At 45.6% G+C, this 15,391-nt stretch overlaps 1 protein-coding gene across 2 annotated transcripts in view; it reads left to right on the top strand.

Moving 5' to 3' along the window:
* The window catches only part of TBXAS1 (thromboxane A synthase 1), a 160,538-nt gene that overhangs the window by 89,670 nt on the left and 55,477 nt on the right, over positions 1–15,391 (top strand). For both annotated transcript variants that reach the window (XM_081800000.1, XM_081800001.1), the window contains exon 6: positions 1,774–1,890. In XM_081800000.1, the coding sequence (XP_081656126.1) occupies positions 1,774–1,890 (117 nt within the window). The remainder of the gene's footprint in view (positions 1–1,773; positions 1,891–15,391) is intronic.

Here is a 15,391-nt window from a genome sequence, read left to right as displayed (position 1 = left end):
AGCTGCTCTCCCTCTCACAGTGTCATCTCTAGAAACGAAAACAGGACTCTAACCAATGCCCTGAAATTTCCCATCACGAAATGGAGAATTCTAATGGCAGCTGTAGGCTGAGAGGAGAGTGTTGGTATGGCAGGCTGATGAGGAAGATATTTGAGGACAACGCTGACGTATTATGTGGAAGATTAGATCTGTCCTCTGGGTGCAAGATTCAAAAAATCTCATGGATCCAATCCTTAGGTCTGAAGGACAGATGCAAGATCCAATCAACCGTGACTCTTACCTCTAATATATTCTGTTCCATCAGAACCCCATAAACCACCACCCAGCTCTCCTTGCACTGAAATGCTTTATTACATGTAGCGTGGCCCAGGACTGGGTGTTTGCCAATATGCAAATTTACATAATGTACCATTTCCTCCTTTGACTCTGGAACCCAAACAAATGGGTCATGTTCCCAAAATTCCATAAAAGTACAATTCTGTATAGTGACCACGGCACTCCTCAAGAATTTCATTCTAAATAGGGAGAGGGATTTCTCTGCAGAAAAATATCTCAGCAGCTTCCTTCTACTATATAATTAAATTCCCCCTAGATACTTTGCAGTTACGTTTTATAGCTTATTTTGAATGTTCATATTTTATCAGAAAATTATAATTTTCCTCTAAACACGAGTTTTTACCAGGCTTTTGAATTATGATGGCTGGCTTCATATTTCAACTCAAAAACAGTGAAAAGAAATAGTGAAAGTGTCCATCAAACAAGGTGCCAGAGAGTGCTTGGTCTTCCAATCCCCCTGCCTTCCTGTACCCTGGCGCCCTGGGTCTGGGGGCACTCCGACCAGCTTGCAGGACCCCAGTTTGGATGACCCGGTAGGAGTAGCTGGTTTCAAAATGGAACAGAATGGCCTGGGAAGAAGGGTGAGGAGTGTTTTGCGGGCTTTCAGACTCAGTTTGAACAGCTCCCCTCAGAGCCACCTTCCTGGCCAGTTAAGCCTATCATTCTCTCACCTGGCTCTATTTCTCTCTCATAACACGCATATTTGTTAGTGTAGGGGCTTCCTGTCTGCATCCCCAAGAGACTGTCAGCTCCTTGAAGGCCACTGCAACGCCTTCTTTATTCGACACTGTGTAGCCAACTCCTTGCACATATGAGACCCAACAAATGTTTGCTGAATGAGAAAAATGATTGAATAGAAGAACCCAGAAACACAGTGAAGGAGTCCTCTTCGAAGCAGCTCTGTTGAGACGTACTTCTGAAAGATTCTCTTGCTTTTCCCTGTCCCTCCCTCCACACTCCCCATGTTCTCTCCCCCTCCACACCCGTGTCCCCAAAGAGCCAGAGACACGAGTCTGTCATCTCCCGGCCCAACGTAACCAATCCAGCCACAAAAAATCTCTTGCCACCAAGTTCAGACATGAACCTCAATGCCAGGAAAGACAAGCCCAACTCCAAGAAGCCTTCTGTGTGGTCCTCAGGGAACTCTCGCTCCGCCGGGGCGGCAGGACCCATAGAGTCCTGAGTCACTTGTATGGTGAGGACCGCAATGTAAGAGGGTAGAAGTGGGTCAGCAGAGCCTACCCCCGGGCCCTCACCCATGAATCTTTGGACCATTATCTGTGAGCCTTTACATGCTTCCTCCATATCCTTGGGAGAGAATTCTCCTAGTTTGGGGGTCATTGGTGGACTTTAACCAGAGTGTTTGTCATAGACCCGTATTGTCACCAAGGTGGCTTTGCCTCCCTCGTGTCCTAATCTTCTGCTTGTTTCTCTCAGGTGTCAGGTTTGGAGTCCAAACCAGTAATGGACAGCATCCTGTTTTTACGTGACAGAAGATGGGAAGAGGTCAGAAGTGTCCTGACTTCGGCTTTCAGTCCTGAAAAGCTGAATAAGGTAAGATGCAGGGAATGCAGACTCACCCCTTACGGTTCCTTCTCTCCAAATCATGATGGAGAGCGGGTTTCCGTGGCACCCCTTGTCCACGCGGCACTTTAAAATGCCCTGCCCGGGGCGCCTGGGTGGCTCAGTTCGTTAAGCGACTGCCTTCGCTCAGGTCATGATCCTGGAGTCCCGGGATCAAGTCCCACATCGGGCTCCCTGCTCAGCGGGGGGTCTGCCTCTCCCTCTGCCCTCTTCCCTCTCGTGCTCTCTGTCTCATTCTCTCTCTCTCAAATAAATAAATAAAATCTTTAAAAAAAAAAATTAAATAAATAAAATGCCCTGCCCACAGGGGCCTTCAAACCTCCCTAGGACGCAAAAAAGCCCGGGGGAGTGTACTGGAGTGGGTTCCACTTCCTCAGGCTCCCCCATCTCCAGTGGCCACAAAACAATTATGAGTGTACAAGTGCGTCTGGCACTCCCGCGAGGTCCCAAGACTCTGCCCCGGGCACTTTGAGGCCACCCAGGAGAAAACGGGAGCCGTGCCTCTCCTCCTTCCATGTCTGATGTATCGCCTGGGGATCTTGTTAAAATGCAGATTCTGATTCAGCAGGTCTTGGGAGGAGGGGGGGCTGAGATTCTGCATTTCTAATAAACTCCCAGGTGAAACACCTTTTCCATAGGGAGGAACCAGAGAACCCCTTGAAACAAAGGTGAGCTGTGGATCCAGTCTGAAGGAGGGAAGAGAGGGCCGTGGACCGCGGGGGAGGAGTGAACGCCAGGCACACAGGCATGCCCAGGGTAACCTTGGAGGCCGCGTCAGTGGGATAGGAACACAACATGCTGCCAGCTCTTTAAAACCCTGGGCTCCCTCTTTCCCCCAGCCAGAGACCCACCCTTTTCTTCCGGCCCTCGGTCCTGCCTCTCGGCCAAGTTCCGTCACACATGATCTTCACCAATTGCTGGTCCGGCTTTGGTGTTTGGCCTGAATTCTGCAAGCATTTGGGGGACCGAGCACTTGAACCCTTCTGATGTGAAGTGCTCAGGGACTGACTCAGAGTCCCAAGTACCTGGGCAACTCCAGAGCAAGCGTCCTTCCAGAGCCATCCACCATGTCTAGCTGTTCCAGACAGCCTGGGCTCCGAGCAGTCTGTCTTCAGGTCAAGAAATGAAAGCTACTCTTAAACTCAAGATGCTCACCCATACAGTCCTGTTGAATTCCTATAAATCTTCTGAAGTCCCCCAGAAGGGGAGAGGTCCCATACTTCGTAATTAATCCCATCCAATAAAATGCGCTCAGAAACCAGTGATCCTGCCCACGTTTGGTGAGGTTTTGGTATTGGAGGGCGGCGGGTGAGCTCGGCCTGTAGCACCAGCTGAAACTCACCGAGCTCTCATCTGTGCATCTGTCTCACCGCACTTCATCTCCACCACATCCCTGTGAGGTCAATACTATCAGGATCACCCTCACTGCACAGAGAAGGAAACTGAGGCACAGAGAGGTTAAGTAACACGCTCCACGTCACACAGCTTAAGTGGCACAGCCAACATCTTAATCCAACTCCAGAACATGCTTCGCCTCTCTTACCTTCGTGTGATTTTCAAACATTGTTCTAAGGCTCCTTAGGACCGTCCCAGGGGCCATCTGGAGAGCGGGGGGAAGGAAAGGGTAGCAAACGGGGCCTCTGTGGAAACCTAGGGGGATCAGAAGCAGCACTTCTGTCTTTCCTGCCCAAGTCTGGAAGCTACTAAGGTATGGAAACACGTTTCACGCAGAGGAAGTACACATTTCTCCTTTCTTACCGGTAAAGCCCGTTGAGAAACGTAGCTCCACCATCTGGTCACGTGGGCCTGCCACTGCTTCACCCAGAATGGGACACGGCAGCATGAGAATGGACCCAGATCCTAGTAGGGCTGCCCACGCACGCTCGGTTCCCTCCTCGCAGGCCCCAGTCTGACCCGGGAGGGCGCGGAGAGCAGGAGACACCGCCCTCCTCAGCCGCAGGTACACATGCGAATCACCTGGGAGCTTTGAAAACCAGGGCGGAGGCCCACATCGACCAGTTCTGATTAAAGCGGTCTGGTTTGGAAGGCAGCCCGGGTCTGAGGGGCTTTGCGGCTCCCCAGGTGATTCCCATGTGAAGCCAGCGCCGGGTAAGATCCCCTCAGGGAAACGCAAGGACGGGCGGTCTCGCTTCAGCTGGAGGAACGGGCCCTGCTCCACGCTTCGCTGTGCTACATACTGAGATTTCGGGTGAGGATCTGTTCCAAGGAAGGGCCTGCTTCTTTAAAAACTGCAAAGCGGTAGGATGACCACCCAGACAAGGTGGGGGGAGTGTCACCTTTATTACAGGCAGTCACTAAAATGTTGAGGTAGCCGAAAAGAGGGGTGGGGAAGAGAAGTAGGTAAACCGAGGGTTGACATCACTAGCTCAAACATGTCGCATCAAATTTCTTTGATCATGAGTAAACAGTGGTTTCGGGCAGCACAGCAGATGCAGAATCTCATCACTTGTTGAAAAGAAATTGATGAAGGGTAGCTGATTTTTTTTTTTCTAAGTAAGCAAGAAAGGGGAGAAAGTTTTCTCGACAGATCTGAGCTGTTTCTTTGGGAAAAAAAAATAATAAATCTGGGTCTTTTTTCAAGGTCTAGATTTCTTTAGCACTCTATAGAGTATACTCCAAAAACTGATAGAATGTCGTTTCCCAAACAAATTCAGTGCTCCTAGGTTCAGAAGGAGAAAATGCTTTGGATTCGTTGCAGAAAATAGAGTTCCTCCAAGTGGTTTATTGCACTAAGGTACCAAGGGGAAAGCGGGAGGTCATATATGATGTGAAGGAGTAGGGGAGAGGGGAAGGGAGGAGGGAGAAATTTCACAGACCAGATTCCCTGGGTTTTGCTTCAGTTCTACCCCATTACTTAACATATACTACCCGTAAACTTAACTCTATTGAAAAATCTTCCCACTCAATATGGTTGAATTTAAGTTCTGGGGTTTCCATTAGAAAGGATGCCCTTCCAGTGGCAGCAATAGTCACCTCTCTCCCCACCTCTGGGGCATTTAGACTGGGTGAGTTTGAGGTTCTTGGGTGGGAGGGGGCATCTAAATAGATATGTCAGGAAGTGGTTGACTGCAGGGCAGGAGCTCAAGAGAGAGGGCAGGAAAGATGGTCATCAAAAACAGACATGGCAGGTAAGCGCTGTGAATTGTGCAAGACTGCTGAATCTCGGATCTGTACCTCTGAAACAAATAATGCAATATATGTTAAGAAAAAAAAAAAGAAGAAGAAGAAGGTAGCGGGAGGGGAAGAATGAAGCGGGGGAAATCGGAGGGGGAGACGAACCATGAGAGACGATGGACTCTGAAAAACAAACTGAGGGTTCTAGAGGGGAGGGGGGTGGGAGGATGGGTTAGCCTGGTGGTGGGTATTGAGGAGGGCACGTTCTGCATGGAGCACTGGGTGTTATGCACAAACAATGAATCATGAAACACTTCATCTAAAACTAATGATGTAATGTATGGGGATTAACATAAGAATAAAAAAAAAATAAGAAGAATGATTTAAAAAAAAAAAAAAACCAGACATGGCAAGGTCACACCCAGCGTGCGTGCAGTACAGGAAGAGAAGAGGGTGGTGGTGAGAACCATATTCAAGTGAGGGGCAGAGGAGAGACCTACAAGTAAGACTCAAAAAGAGCAGCCTGCAATAGAAGTCCAGGAGAATGTGGAAGGGAAATGTATTTCAAGGAGGAAGGAGCAGCCAAAGGTGTTAAATGTTGCTTAGGTAGAAAGGAACACCAGCACAGAAAACTATGGGACAAAGAGAATATTTTCAAACATTCAAGCAATGTCTGTGTGTGTTGTACTCTACAAATCATGTCCCCTGTGGTCTTCCTTCTTGCACTGAATCAGTGGTGCGTGTTGCTTCAGAAGGAGGCAGGGGATGCCTTCCAGAATCAGGAGGTCGGTGCTCAGTTTTGACCTGCACACACATCAGGCTTTCTCAAGCCCTATTGAGACAGTGGTCTTGGAAGCTAAACATTCTTGGGAAAGAAAAGATTTTTCTAATTTAGAATTCTAAGAAAAGAATTTTCTAATTCTACAGGCAGCTTCCCTTGGAATCTGAAGAGCAAGGTTTGGGACTCTGAGCACAGATCACTCTGCACCAAAGTATAGACAGGATGGAGGCTATGACAAGGGCTAGTTGCTACCCTGTGGAAGATGGGTGGAGGGGAGGAGGGAGGGAGGGCAGGGTGCCAGTCTTAGTGCCCCTGACTACCTCCTCCCCCAGCCTAAATGACCCTCTAGATTTCTAGATGCTTCTTTGGTCTTTAACCACCCATTGCCCTTTGCTCTCTAGGTCACTGGTGCTCAAACCCTGTGTGACCAAGGGTTGCACCAGAATCACCTAGAATCCCTGTTAAAATACATAATTCTAGCCACTCTAGGACCTCAGAATGAGAACTTCTACAGGTGACTGAGAATCTGTATGTTTTGCAAGGTCCCTGCCATAATTCTGGTAAGAGTCAGAGTGGAAAGGACTGGTGTGAGTCTTCCTCTTGGTCCCTCACCTGACTATCAAAGACCTGGGGTTTCCCCAGACTTGCAGGAGCTGAGCCCCAGAAACTTGTCTCCCCTACCCTGCTCTGTTTTTCTCTGTAGCTTTACTGCCGGCTAATAGCCCATTTACTCCTCTTTTCTCTATCATTAACTGCATAGCAATAGGCACATAATGTGTACTCAGTGATGATTTGCTGGATGAATGGATGGATGGATGGACGGGTAGGTGGGTGGATGGACGGATGGAGAATCAAAGAGCCGGGAAGCTTTCTACTGAAGGATGTATGTTAAGACAAAGATAAAAGTAAAACAAAAGGGAATAATTTTATCAAGGAAAAGCTAAATAAGGGGATGAGGCACATCATTGGCTTTCTCTTTGGAGAGTCACAGGTATATACACGCAGAAATAGAAAAAGCAGTTCCCAAAGACAGAGAGAGGAGAGTGAGGCACACAGGGACACGGAGTGGAGGAGGCAGAAACGACGAGAAGCTTGGACAACAGACCCGAGCCTGCCCTCCCCTCGATTATGGACACCTGAGCCCGTCTTCCCCCGAAATAGCTTTGAAATATCAATATCTCCATTCCTTGCTGAATTCATAAATAGCTTGGGGACTTCTGTTATCAAACTTCAGAATTTATTCTTGAAATAAAGATTTGTTTTCCCTTGGAATTCTGCAGCTTGTTTCCATTAGCACCTTGGCAGTCTACGCCCTCTCCTACCTGTGTCTGGAAGTGTCATTAATATTCAGAGGGCCGAGATGGCACTGTCTTTATCCATGTACATATTAGACAGCTTTGTCAGCAATGCTTGAAAGTTACTTTAAAATCAGCATTAAATCACAAAGCCGTATTTTTTATTTAAAATAAAACTGGGTTTTGGCTTCATATTTGGGATGACGTAGAAAGATAAGGCACTGGTGAAAATCTGGTTGCTGCATTCCTGATTCCAGAAAAAGAGACCACCGAAATCATAGTCCAGTGACAGCCAAGCTATTGAGGTCTATGTTACAGGATTCCTGAGCGCTGCTGGGAAAACGATGGATTTTTTGTTTTTATTAGGAAATATTTTGCCCAGTTGACCTGCCAGAGTGTTCGCCCTGTCCCCTAAAAGAGAATTTTTTTAAAAGGGCAACCAGTAGATTTATTGAGATTTTTAGAGTCTTATGCTAGATTCTCTACCAAAGACTATTAACGAGTAACCCTGGGGTTGTATAAAACTTTATTATGGGTCAGAAAGTAAATAGATTTAATTTTAGGAAACAAAACTGGAACTAAATTAATTCTCTCTGAGGGAAAAATATAAATAATGGGGAATCCCTGGGGACCCAGGTTAGCACTAATTTTATTTTTAAATTTTATCATTCATCTGAAAGAGGGAGCATACCGTGCAATCTACACATTTGTAAATTCCTCTAAGCTCTTCTGATTTTACAAATATTAAGTCAATTAGAGTAAGTTTCTAAGACTCTTCTAAGACTATGCAAGTCAGCACAAAAGTGGCAGCTTTCAGTGTAACCAAGAAGAAAATAATACACTTAAGAGGAAAGCATCAAAACTGTACTTACATGATAATGAACTTTCAAGCTATGAATTACTACCAAGGAAAAGGACTTAAAATTGTTGAGGTCTGAAAAGGCCCATGGTCATACAATTCCATAAAATATTGCCAATCATCTTCTTTTTTATTTTATTTTATTTATTTATTTGAGAGAGAGAGAGCACAAGCAGGAGGAGGGGCAGAGGGAGAGGGAAAGGGAGTAGCAGACTCCCTGCTGAGTGGGGAGCTAGAAGCAGGACTCGATCCCAGGACCCTGAGATCAGGACCTGAGCTGAAGTCAGACACCTAACTGACTGAGCCACCCAAGCACCCCTGACAACCATCTTCTGAGAGATTAGCTATGTACCTTAGTATATGAATGGGTTGGGAGAGTCTGCAGTGAAGAAATCTGTTTAACCTTGTTTGTTCTGGGCTCACATAAGTTTTTAGTAGGTGAAAACATGGGTTGTTAACGTCAAAGCCAGCAACTGGGAGAAATGAGGCCACAGGGCACTGTGACTTTGGTGGTCCATGGGGGACGCCATTTTTAAGTGCCTCTAGCAGAGGCCAGGCTCCAAACTGGATGGACCATGGATCCTACCCAATATGGTGGCTCGTGTCTTCTCAGTCCTCAAAGCACAACAGAAGGAATGGGATTTCCTCATTCACCCACATCACTAAGCTGATGGTGACCCGCTGAGCAGATACAGGAGAGCTGGAAGCTTCATACAGGAGAGCCTGAGCCTGGCTGGTTGTGTCACTCAGCAGCAAATGAGCCAATCATATCTCTGGGCATAGGGACTCAGTTAAAGAAAAGCCAGACTGACAGGGAAGGCTGGTATCTCTCACAGTCGCCAAGAATCCAGCGCTCTGCCTAATTTTTCACTTTCATCCAGATGTTTCCTGTCAGGAAGGCACAGTCAATAATATATGAATCTTAAAGGCGGAGGCAGATGTGGTTATTATTCCCTCTAGGCCTTTCCTGCCTTGGAGAAGACATATTACTCCAGAATGACTACAATTTTAAAAAATTTAAGTTGATATAGCCAGCTTATGAGTAAATGCATAGCTGCGATCATTTCAGTGCAAAAGTCTTCGCAGGATTACAGTCTTCATCACGGTTTGGCTTGGCCTTTAAATTTTCACTGTACACTCTTCAGACAATTGTGCACGAGGGCTTCTAGAACAGAACCCGCTCTCCCAGTAATGTTGCAGTAAGCAGCTCTCTCTCGGCTGCATGAGCCTCCAGCAGTCTATTTTTAATATTTGCTTTTATTTCTTAATCCTTCCAAACAATAAAAATGAAAGTCATTACAACCAAATGTGGCTGTGGTAATAAATACTTTGGAGCCCAAAAATACATTGTCTCTGCCTGACCAGTTGCCCATTTTCCAGAATGTCTGGGTATTTCTCTAGCAGCAAGGGACCATTATCCTTCGACACAGTTGTATTCCACTGACACCTAATCTCCTAATTAAAACTGGTATAATGATGGACTGTTTAAATTCTGGTTAAAATGTTCCTTTTCCATTTGCATTAAAAAAAAAAAAAAACACACTCCTCATCACGAGTACCCCATCCTGGGTTATAATTTGGCTTTCCTTTGCCAGACTCATAATGTCACTCTGACTTGCCACTGGTTAAATCTAAACGAGCATCTAAATGTGCCTCCCAGCTTGGCTGTTGCTAGGCAACCCCAGCAGCCACCTCCTCATCGGGGTGAGTTCTAATTGGTCACAACTCTTGACAGGAACCACTGACTTATTAGAAATGACACTTGATTATTAACCTAGATGGCTAGAGCTGATACTTATCAGCAGGAAATTCTGCATAAAAATAAGTCGTGGATGTTTCTAATATCTGGGTGGCAAAAGGAGGTAATAAGTTTTGTTAACTGGTATTAATTTTACATTTGTTAGCCACCCATTTAAAGCACTTTAAGGTATTATTTTTTATTATTTTTGAAGTCAACAATATGTTTAAATACCATCTCCCATCCCCATTAGCTGACTCTTATTTATTCAGAAAATCCCCCTCTGACATCAGTTCCAAAACAACATTGCCCGCAGGTCTAAGAGTGCCAAATAGAATGAAACATTAAATTCATAAAATTCAATGAAGATTTATTAGTCCCTGTCTTTAAGGGGGTGTTTAATGTACAAGGGCAACAAAGTGCACAAATCCTACGTTACCACCGAGGAGTGGAAAACGGTGACAGAGTTCACGTCTTCTTTCGAGCATCAGAAGCCACTTTGGGGGCAGGGGATAGCATTGGAAGTGAGTCCTGAAGATTTTACTGAGCTTTGACAGAGGGAGAAGGTGCACTGCGAGTAGAATGAGCTACAGGAACAAAGGCATCTGGACGAAAAGTACAGGATGTGTTCAGGGAATAGAGGAGTACAAATTGGCTGGAACACAGGGTACATGTAAGGGATTAGTGAGAGAAAACTGGAAAAGTAGGTTGAGGCACAGAGAGTTCTGTGCTGGCGGAGTGTTTGGTGTGAGCTTCACTGGAGGGCGAGGAGCTATTAAGTACTTGAAAGTGGGGGAGTAAGGAAAGGGGTTTCAGCCATTTAGCCTGCAGGATGTGAGACTTCCCCCTAGATCCTGCGACAGACACTTCCGGAACAGATGAGGACAGCTGCAAGTCATACCTTTGGAGTCTCCACTTTCCATGGCCCTGGGGGGGGGCGGTGGACACAGCTCCCGGGAGCCACATTTTCATCTTAGGGTGGGGCCCTCTGCTCAGGCTCTTTTCTGAATCCCTCTTCATATGTAGACCATGAGTCACCCTGCCTTTACACCATCAAAGTGTGGGGGGCATCTCAGTATAGAAGTACGAGATAATGCAGAAGGGACCCTCTCTTTCCCTCTCCCTGCTCAGGAGCCTTCGGGCTGATTCTGTTCTCCAAAGTTCCAGGGGGCGCCAAGGGTTTAATGGTGTTTGTTTGTTTGTTTTCCAAGTTCATGGCATCAGAGCTGCATTAAGTGAAATTATAACCTAGAAGTCAGTTGACTGAGGAACAAAGGGAATGTGGAGGCACAAGCAACAAACCAGGAGCCAGAGGATCTGAATTTCTAATTTTCACTTTTACTAAATTATTGAAACATAAAAATAACCAGATTTAGGTCTTTATGTAATTCTGAAGTCAGTGCATGAAAGAGATATAATAAGACTTTCTTATGGGGTCTTGGGATGTGCTGGAGCAAGTAGAGAGGCTCATGCATCCAACTGTTCACTCTGCCAAACTAGGAAGTTGCCTGCTCTTTCCATGGTCCCTAAGTAACTGTCTCAATCTGTTGCTTAGTGACCTCATTCAGATCCTAGAATGTCCATGGAAAGGGACTTTATAGTGCACTGCAACTGGCCCCTCGTTTGGGGGTGAGGACCCCAGTTCAGAGAAACTCAAATGACTTGCCCGAAGTAAGAGGCAGAACACCAGATCTTTCACAAAGAGCCAGCGCCCAGCAAACTGCACGGCATTCGTGCTCAGACAGAAAGAGCTCTTCGATCAATTAACATTCCTTCTATGTCAAGGCCCTCAAGGAACATTCAGTCAACCTGTCATCGCATAGATATTTCTAGAGATGCAACTGCATGTGTTGCACTGAGCTCATTCCTGATAGAACAAATACTGAAAACTTCAATAATACATGACAACACACAAGAGTTGCCACAAGAGGGTGACATTGAAAGTATATTAGTTAGTTACCCATTGCTGTGTAACAAATTACCCCAAAACTTAGCAGCTTAAAACAACAAAACTTTATTAGCTCATGGTGTCTGTGGGTCAGGAATCTGGCACAGCTTTGCCGGGCCCCTCTGTTTCAGGGTCTCTGCATGTAGTCGTCAAACTGTCGGCCTGGGCTATGATCTCATCTGAAGGCTTGACTGGGGGAAAATCTGCTAAGCTTACTCACATGGTTCTTGGCAGGATTCAATTGTTAGTGGGCTTTGGAAAATAGGATAACAAGCTTGTTCTATGTCCTTCAATCAATGTCCCCAAAAGTATTTTCATTAGACCAATCTGGTGACTGAGTACAGAATGGATTGAAAGTGAAAAGAAAGAGGGCTAGGAAGCTCTTTGAAAATTGTTTTTTAGTCCACCTATATGTCTGGCACAATACAAAGTACTGAGACTACAAAGATGCTTACGCTTCTTTGTTCTCGAGAAGCAGGATGACAGCCACATTCCAGGTGACAGGTGGCAAAGCCTGAATTAGAGTAGTCGATGGGGAGGTAAAGATGAAGGGAGAGAGACAAGGAACTAATGATAACATGGTGAGACAAGAACAGGTGGATCCAATGGGAATAAGAGGAAAGAAAATGGTGCCAGGCATCCAAAGCAGTCTGGGAGCGTGAGGGTCCTCCAGAGGACAGCTGGCCTGCCTTCTAGTGCCAAGCCTTTTACATATTTCTAATTGCTGTCACAACTCTTCAAAGAAGGTCTTATTATTCCCATTTTGCAGATGAAGAAATAGACTCACTGAAGTTGAGCAATTTGCCCAAGGCCACACAACTAAGAAGTGCCAAGCAGAAAAAATCTAACAACTGGCAGTGGCTTTGAGAATTTGCTCTCCCAGGGTCAAGTTTACTTAACAAGGTCAGCATCTTAGCCTCAGAGAAGGAAACACCACTGAAGAAATTCTGGGAATCACCTAGAAGGAGAGAAGAAAGCCTATGAGCGGGAGAATTTCTTAGCCCTTCTTTGTCATTACCCCATGAGTTGTCTCTTTTGATCACTCAGAAAGCTCTCTCCACCTTGTTAAATTAATTATATTGCTCTCTGTCTATACCTTGACTCAGAATTCCTCAGGCACAGTCTGTAAAAAAATCCTTTTTTTTTTTTTAACTGGGTGATTTAATAATACAGTCAACTCCAGGTAGAGAGCAGTCCAGAGCAAGGACTTCCTTCCTTCCTTGAAGAATTTCTTCCCTAGGCTGAGGGTGGTACTTTACCCTTGATGGTGACTGCTAGTTTCCAAATGGATGACCAGCCGCACGCTCAGCATCATCTAGAATAAAGCCAACCCATGTGAGAGGTGAGAGAAGCAAAATGGGAACCCTTTCTCCTCGGGTGTGGCTGTTAGACTGTCATCCCCAAGAAGAAATCATTCTTTTAAAACCTAATAACATTAATATTTTATCTGATGATAAGTATCATGTCCATGCATTATGAAAACTGTGGGAAAAAAACAAAAATAAAAATTTCTCATTATCCGACAAGGATGAAATGTAACAATCAAATGAGAATCTTTTATTAAGATCTGACGATAGCATTGTGTGCTCATCTGTGCGTGTGTGTTTGCACAAGCCACCCAAGTCTGCTTGTCTGCAAATCCAGGGGAGTAACTGCTGGGCTTGTGGATTGTATAAAGATGATTGCAAGCCCATCAAAGAGAGCTTTTGTTTGTATGCAACTCATGTGAGAGTGAATATTCCATAACTTCTTGTGTATAATGCAAGGAAGAAAGCCTGAAATGACGCCTATTGGCCAACATACAGATCATGCTCCATTATCTTACAATATTTTCTCTGCATTGCTTCTTAAAACATTTTTCATATTACATGCCCCATCTCATATCACATTAACCCAAATAAAAATGTCATCATCCATTCAGTGCAACAGACAGCAAGCAGAGCATGGTAGAAAATTACAATCATGCCCGTCAGCCACAAAGCATTCTAGTTACAAGCTCGTAGAGGAACCAAGGCTGGGCAGTGGGTCCAGCCCCCCTTTGCACTGTTCAGCATATGACTGGATTGAGTATGGGTGGACCCCTCTTTATGCAGAGGGCGTGCTTCTGAAGAGTTGAGTATAAATCTAATTTTATGTTGCACACCATTTTTGTTACATTAAGGGAGCTGTAAGCTTGATATCTAAAAAGACTTCCTTTCGAACAGCATTTTTCTTTTTTTACCACGTTCTTATTCCTCTGAAATAAATCAAAGAGAAATTTTGGTATATGGGATTTTATTAAAATAGAGTTCACTTGTACCACTAAGTCTATTAAAATAATGGAAGGATATAGCCAGCGAAGGCAGTCGCAGAAATGTGGATGAGATAGCAGAGTTCTCCAAACACGAAGGTAGTCTAAGATTTTTTGAGAGTGATGGCCCAGAGGCCACTAAAAGTGACCCATTTACACGCACTTTTGTACTGAGAGATTAGTAAATTGACAGTGGGTGAACATTTAGAAAAGAATGCAGTTGTCATGAAGAGTCCACCCAGAGTCACGAAGAATAAATCAGGATAGCGATTCTCATCCCTGTTTTGAGCGGACTTCAGGATAGGCATATGAGGGGAATTCCATTCCTATTTTGGCAAATCATTTGACAAACTTACCCGGCCAGCTTATTGATCAGTTGCTGCCTGGCTGAATATTTACTAGGTTCACGCACAGCTGGCCAAAGAGCCAGAAACCGAGATGACTGACCAATTCTGTAGCTACCTAAAGCAGCACTCTAGTGGAGGGCCACAGGCTCTGTGTTTGCTCCTGGATAAACACTGACAAACCGAACGAAGGCTTAGAAGGCACACTTACCAAATCTCAGATGGAACAAGAAGGAATCACCAATGTTACAGGAGATGAGATGTGAATGTGTGAATACAGCCCGTGGCCCACCTACACTGAGTACAAGCCCTCTGGTGCTCTCAGCCCTTGAAGCTGGATGAGCAGAAAGTCCTTTTTCTCAGAATTTTCCTCTCCAGGTGCTTCTTCCGGAAGTCTTGGCAACAAGGACGAATCTCAGATGCTCTGTCATCTCTCCACGGAGTGCGGGGCTGTACCCTGCTCTGAATGTCTGCTCCTTGACCTGCCCTTAGGTGCTGCCCAGGCCACTGTCCCCACTCTGGAAACTCACATGGCCCTGAGCTTAGCCTACAGCTCACTCTTACTCACCAGGGGTGTCCTTCTGCTTCTCAGCACCATCTCCTCCAGGGAGGGCTCCCACAGCAAACAGCTGGGCCCCTGGTATCACAGTTCTGTCCTTACACTCCAGAACACATGGGGTGACTAGCAGACCTACAGGAGGGAGGGATCCAACAAAGCCATGTGTCCCTCCAACATCTGGCCAACAGCCACCCAGGCTGTCCCGCTGTGCCAGGCTTCTCCAATCACCTGAATGTTTGAGGGCAGTTAAAAGACTGTCCTGCTCAGAACACATGGCAGGACAACTTTTTACAGCAATAAATGTAACGTAAATATAAAGCTTTTCTAATGAATGGAGTCTGAAGTGTCAAAAACTCAATTGCATATGGTGATGATTTGTGGAAAAAGACCTTGTAGCTTTTGTTGACCCGAACCTCCATATTTGCCTGTCCTACGTGTCTTCTCTAGAAGTCCGCATACACCTGGGCTTGTGATTGGCAGGCAGGGAAGTGATCCAATTACGATTCGTGGGATCTTACCTGA

The sequence above is a fragment of the Leptonychotes weddellii genome, chromosome 12 (assembly GCF_054177405.1).
Source record: "Leptonychotes weddellii isolate Sample4059 chromosome 12, ASM5417740v2, whole genome shotgun sequence".
NCBI classification, from domain to species: domain Eukaryota; kingdom Metazoa; phylum Chordata; class Mammalia; order Carnivora; family Phocidae; genus Leptonychotes; species Leptonychotes weddellii.
This window is presented reverse-complemented; position numbering and strand designations above follow the sequence as displayed.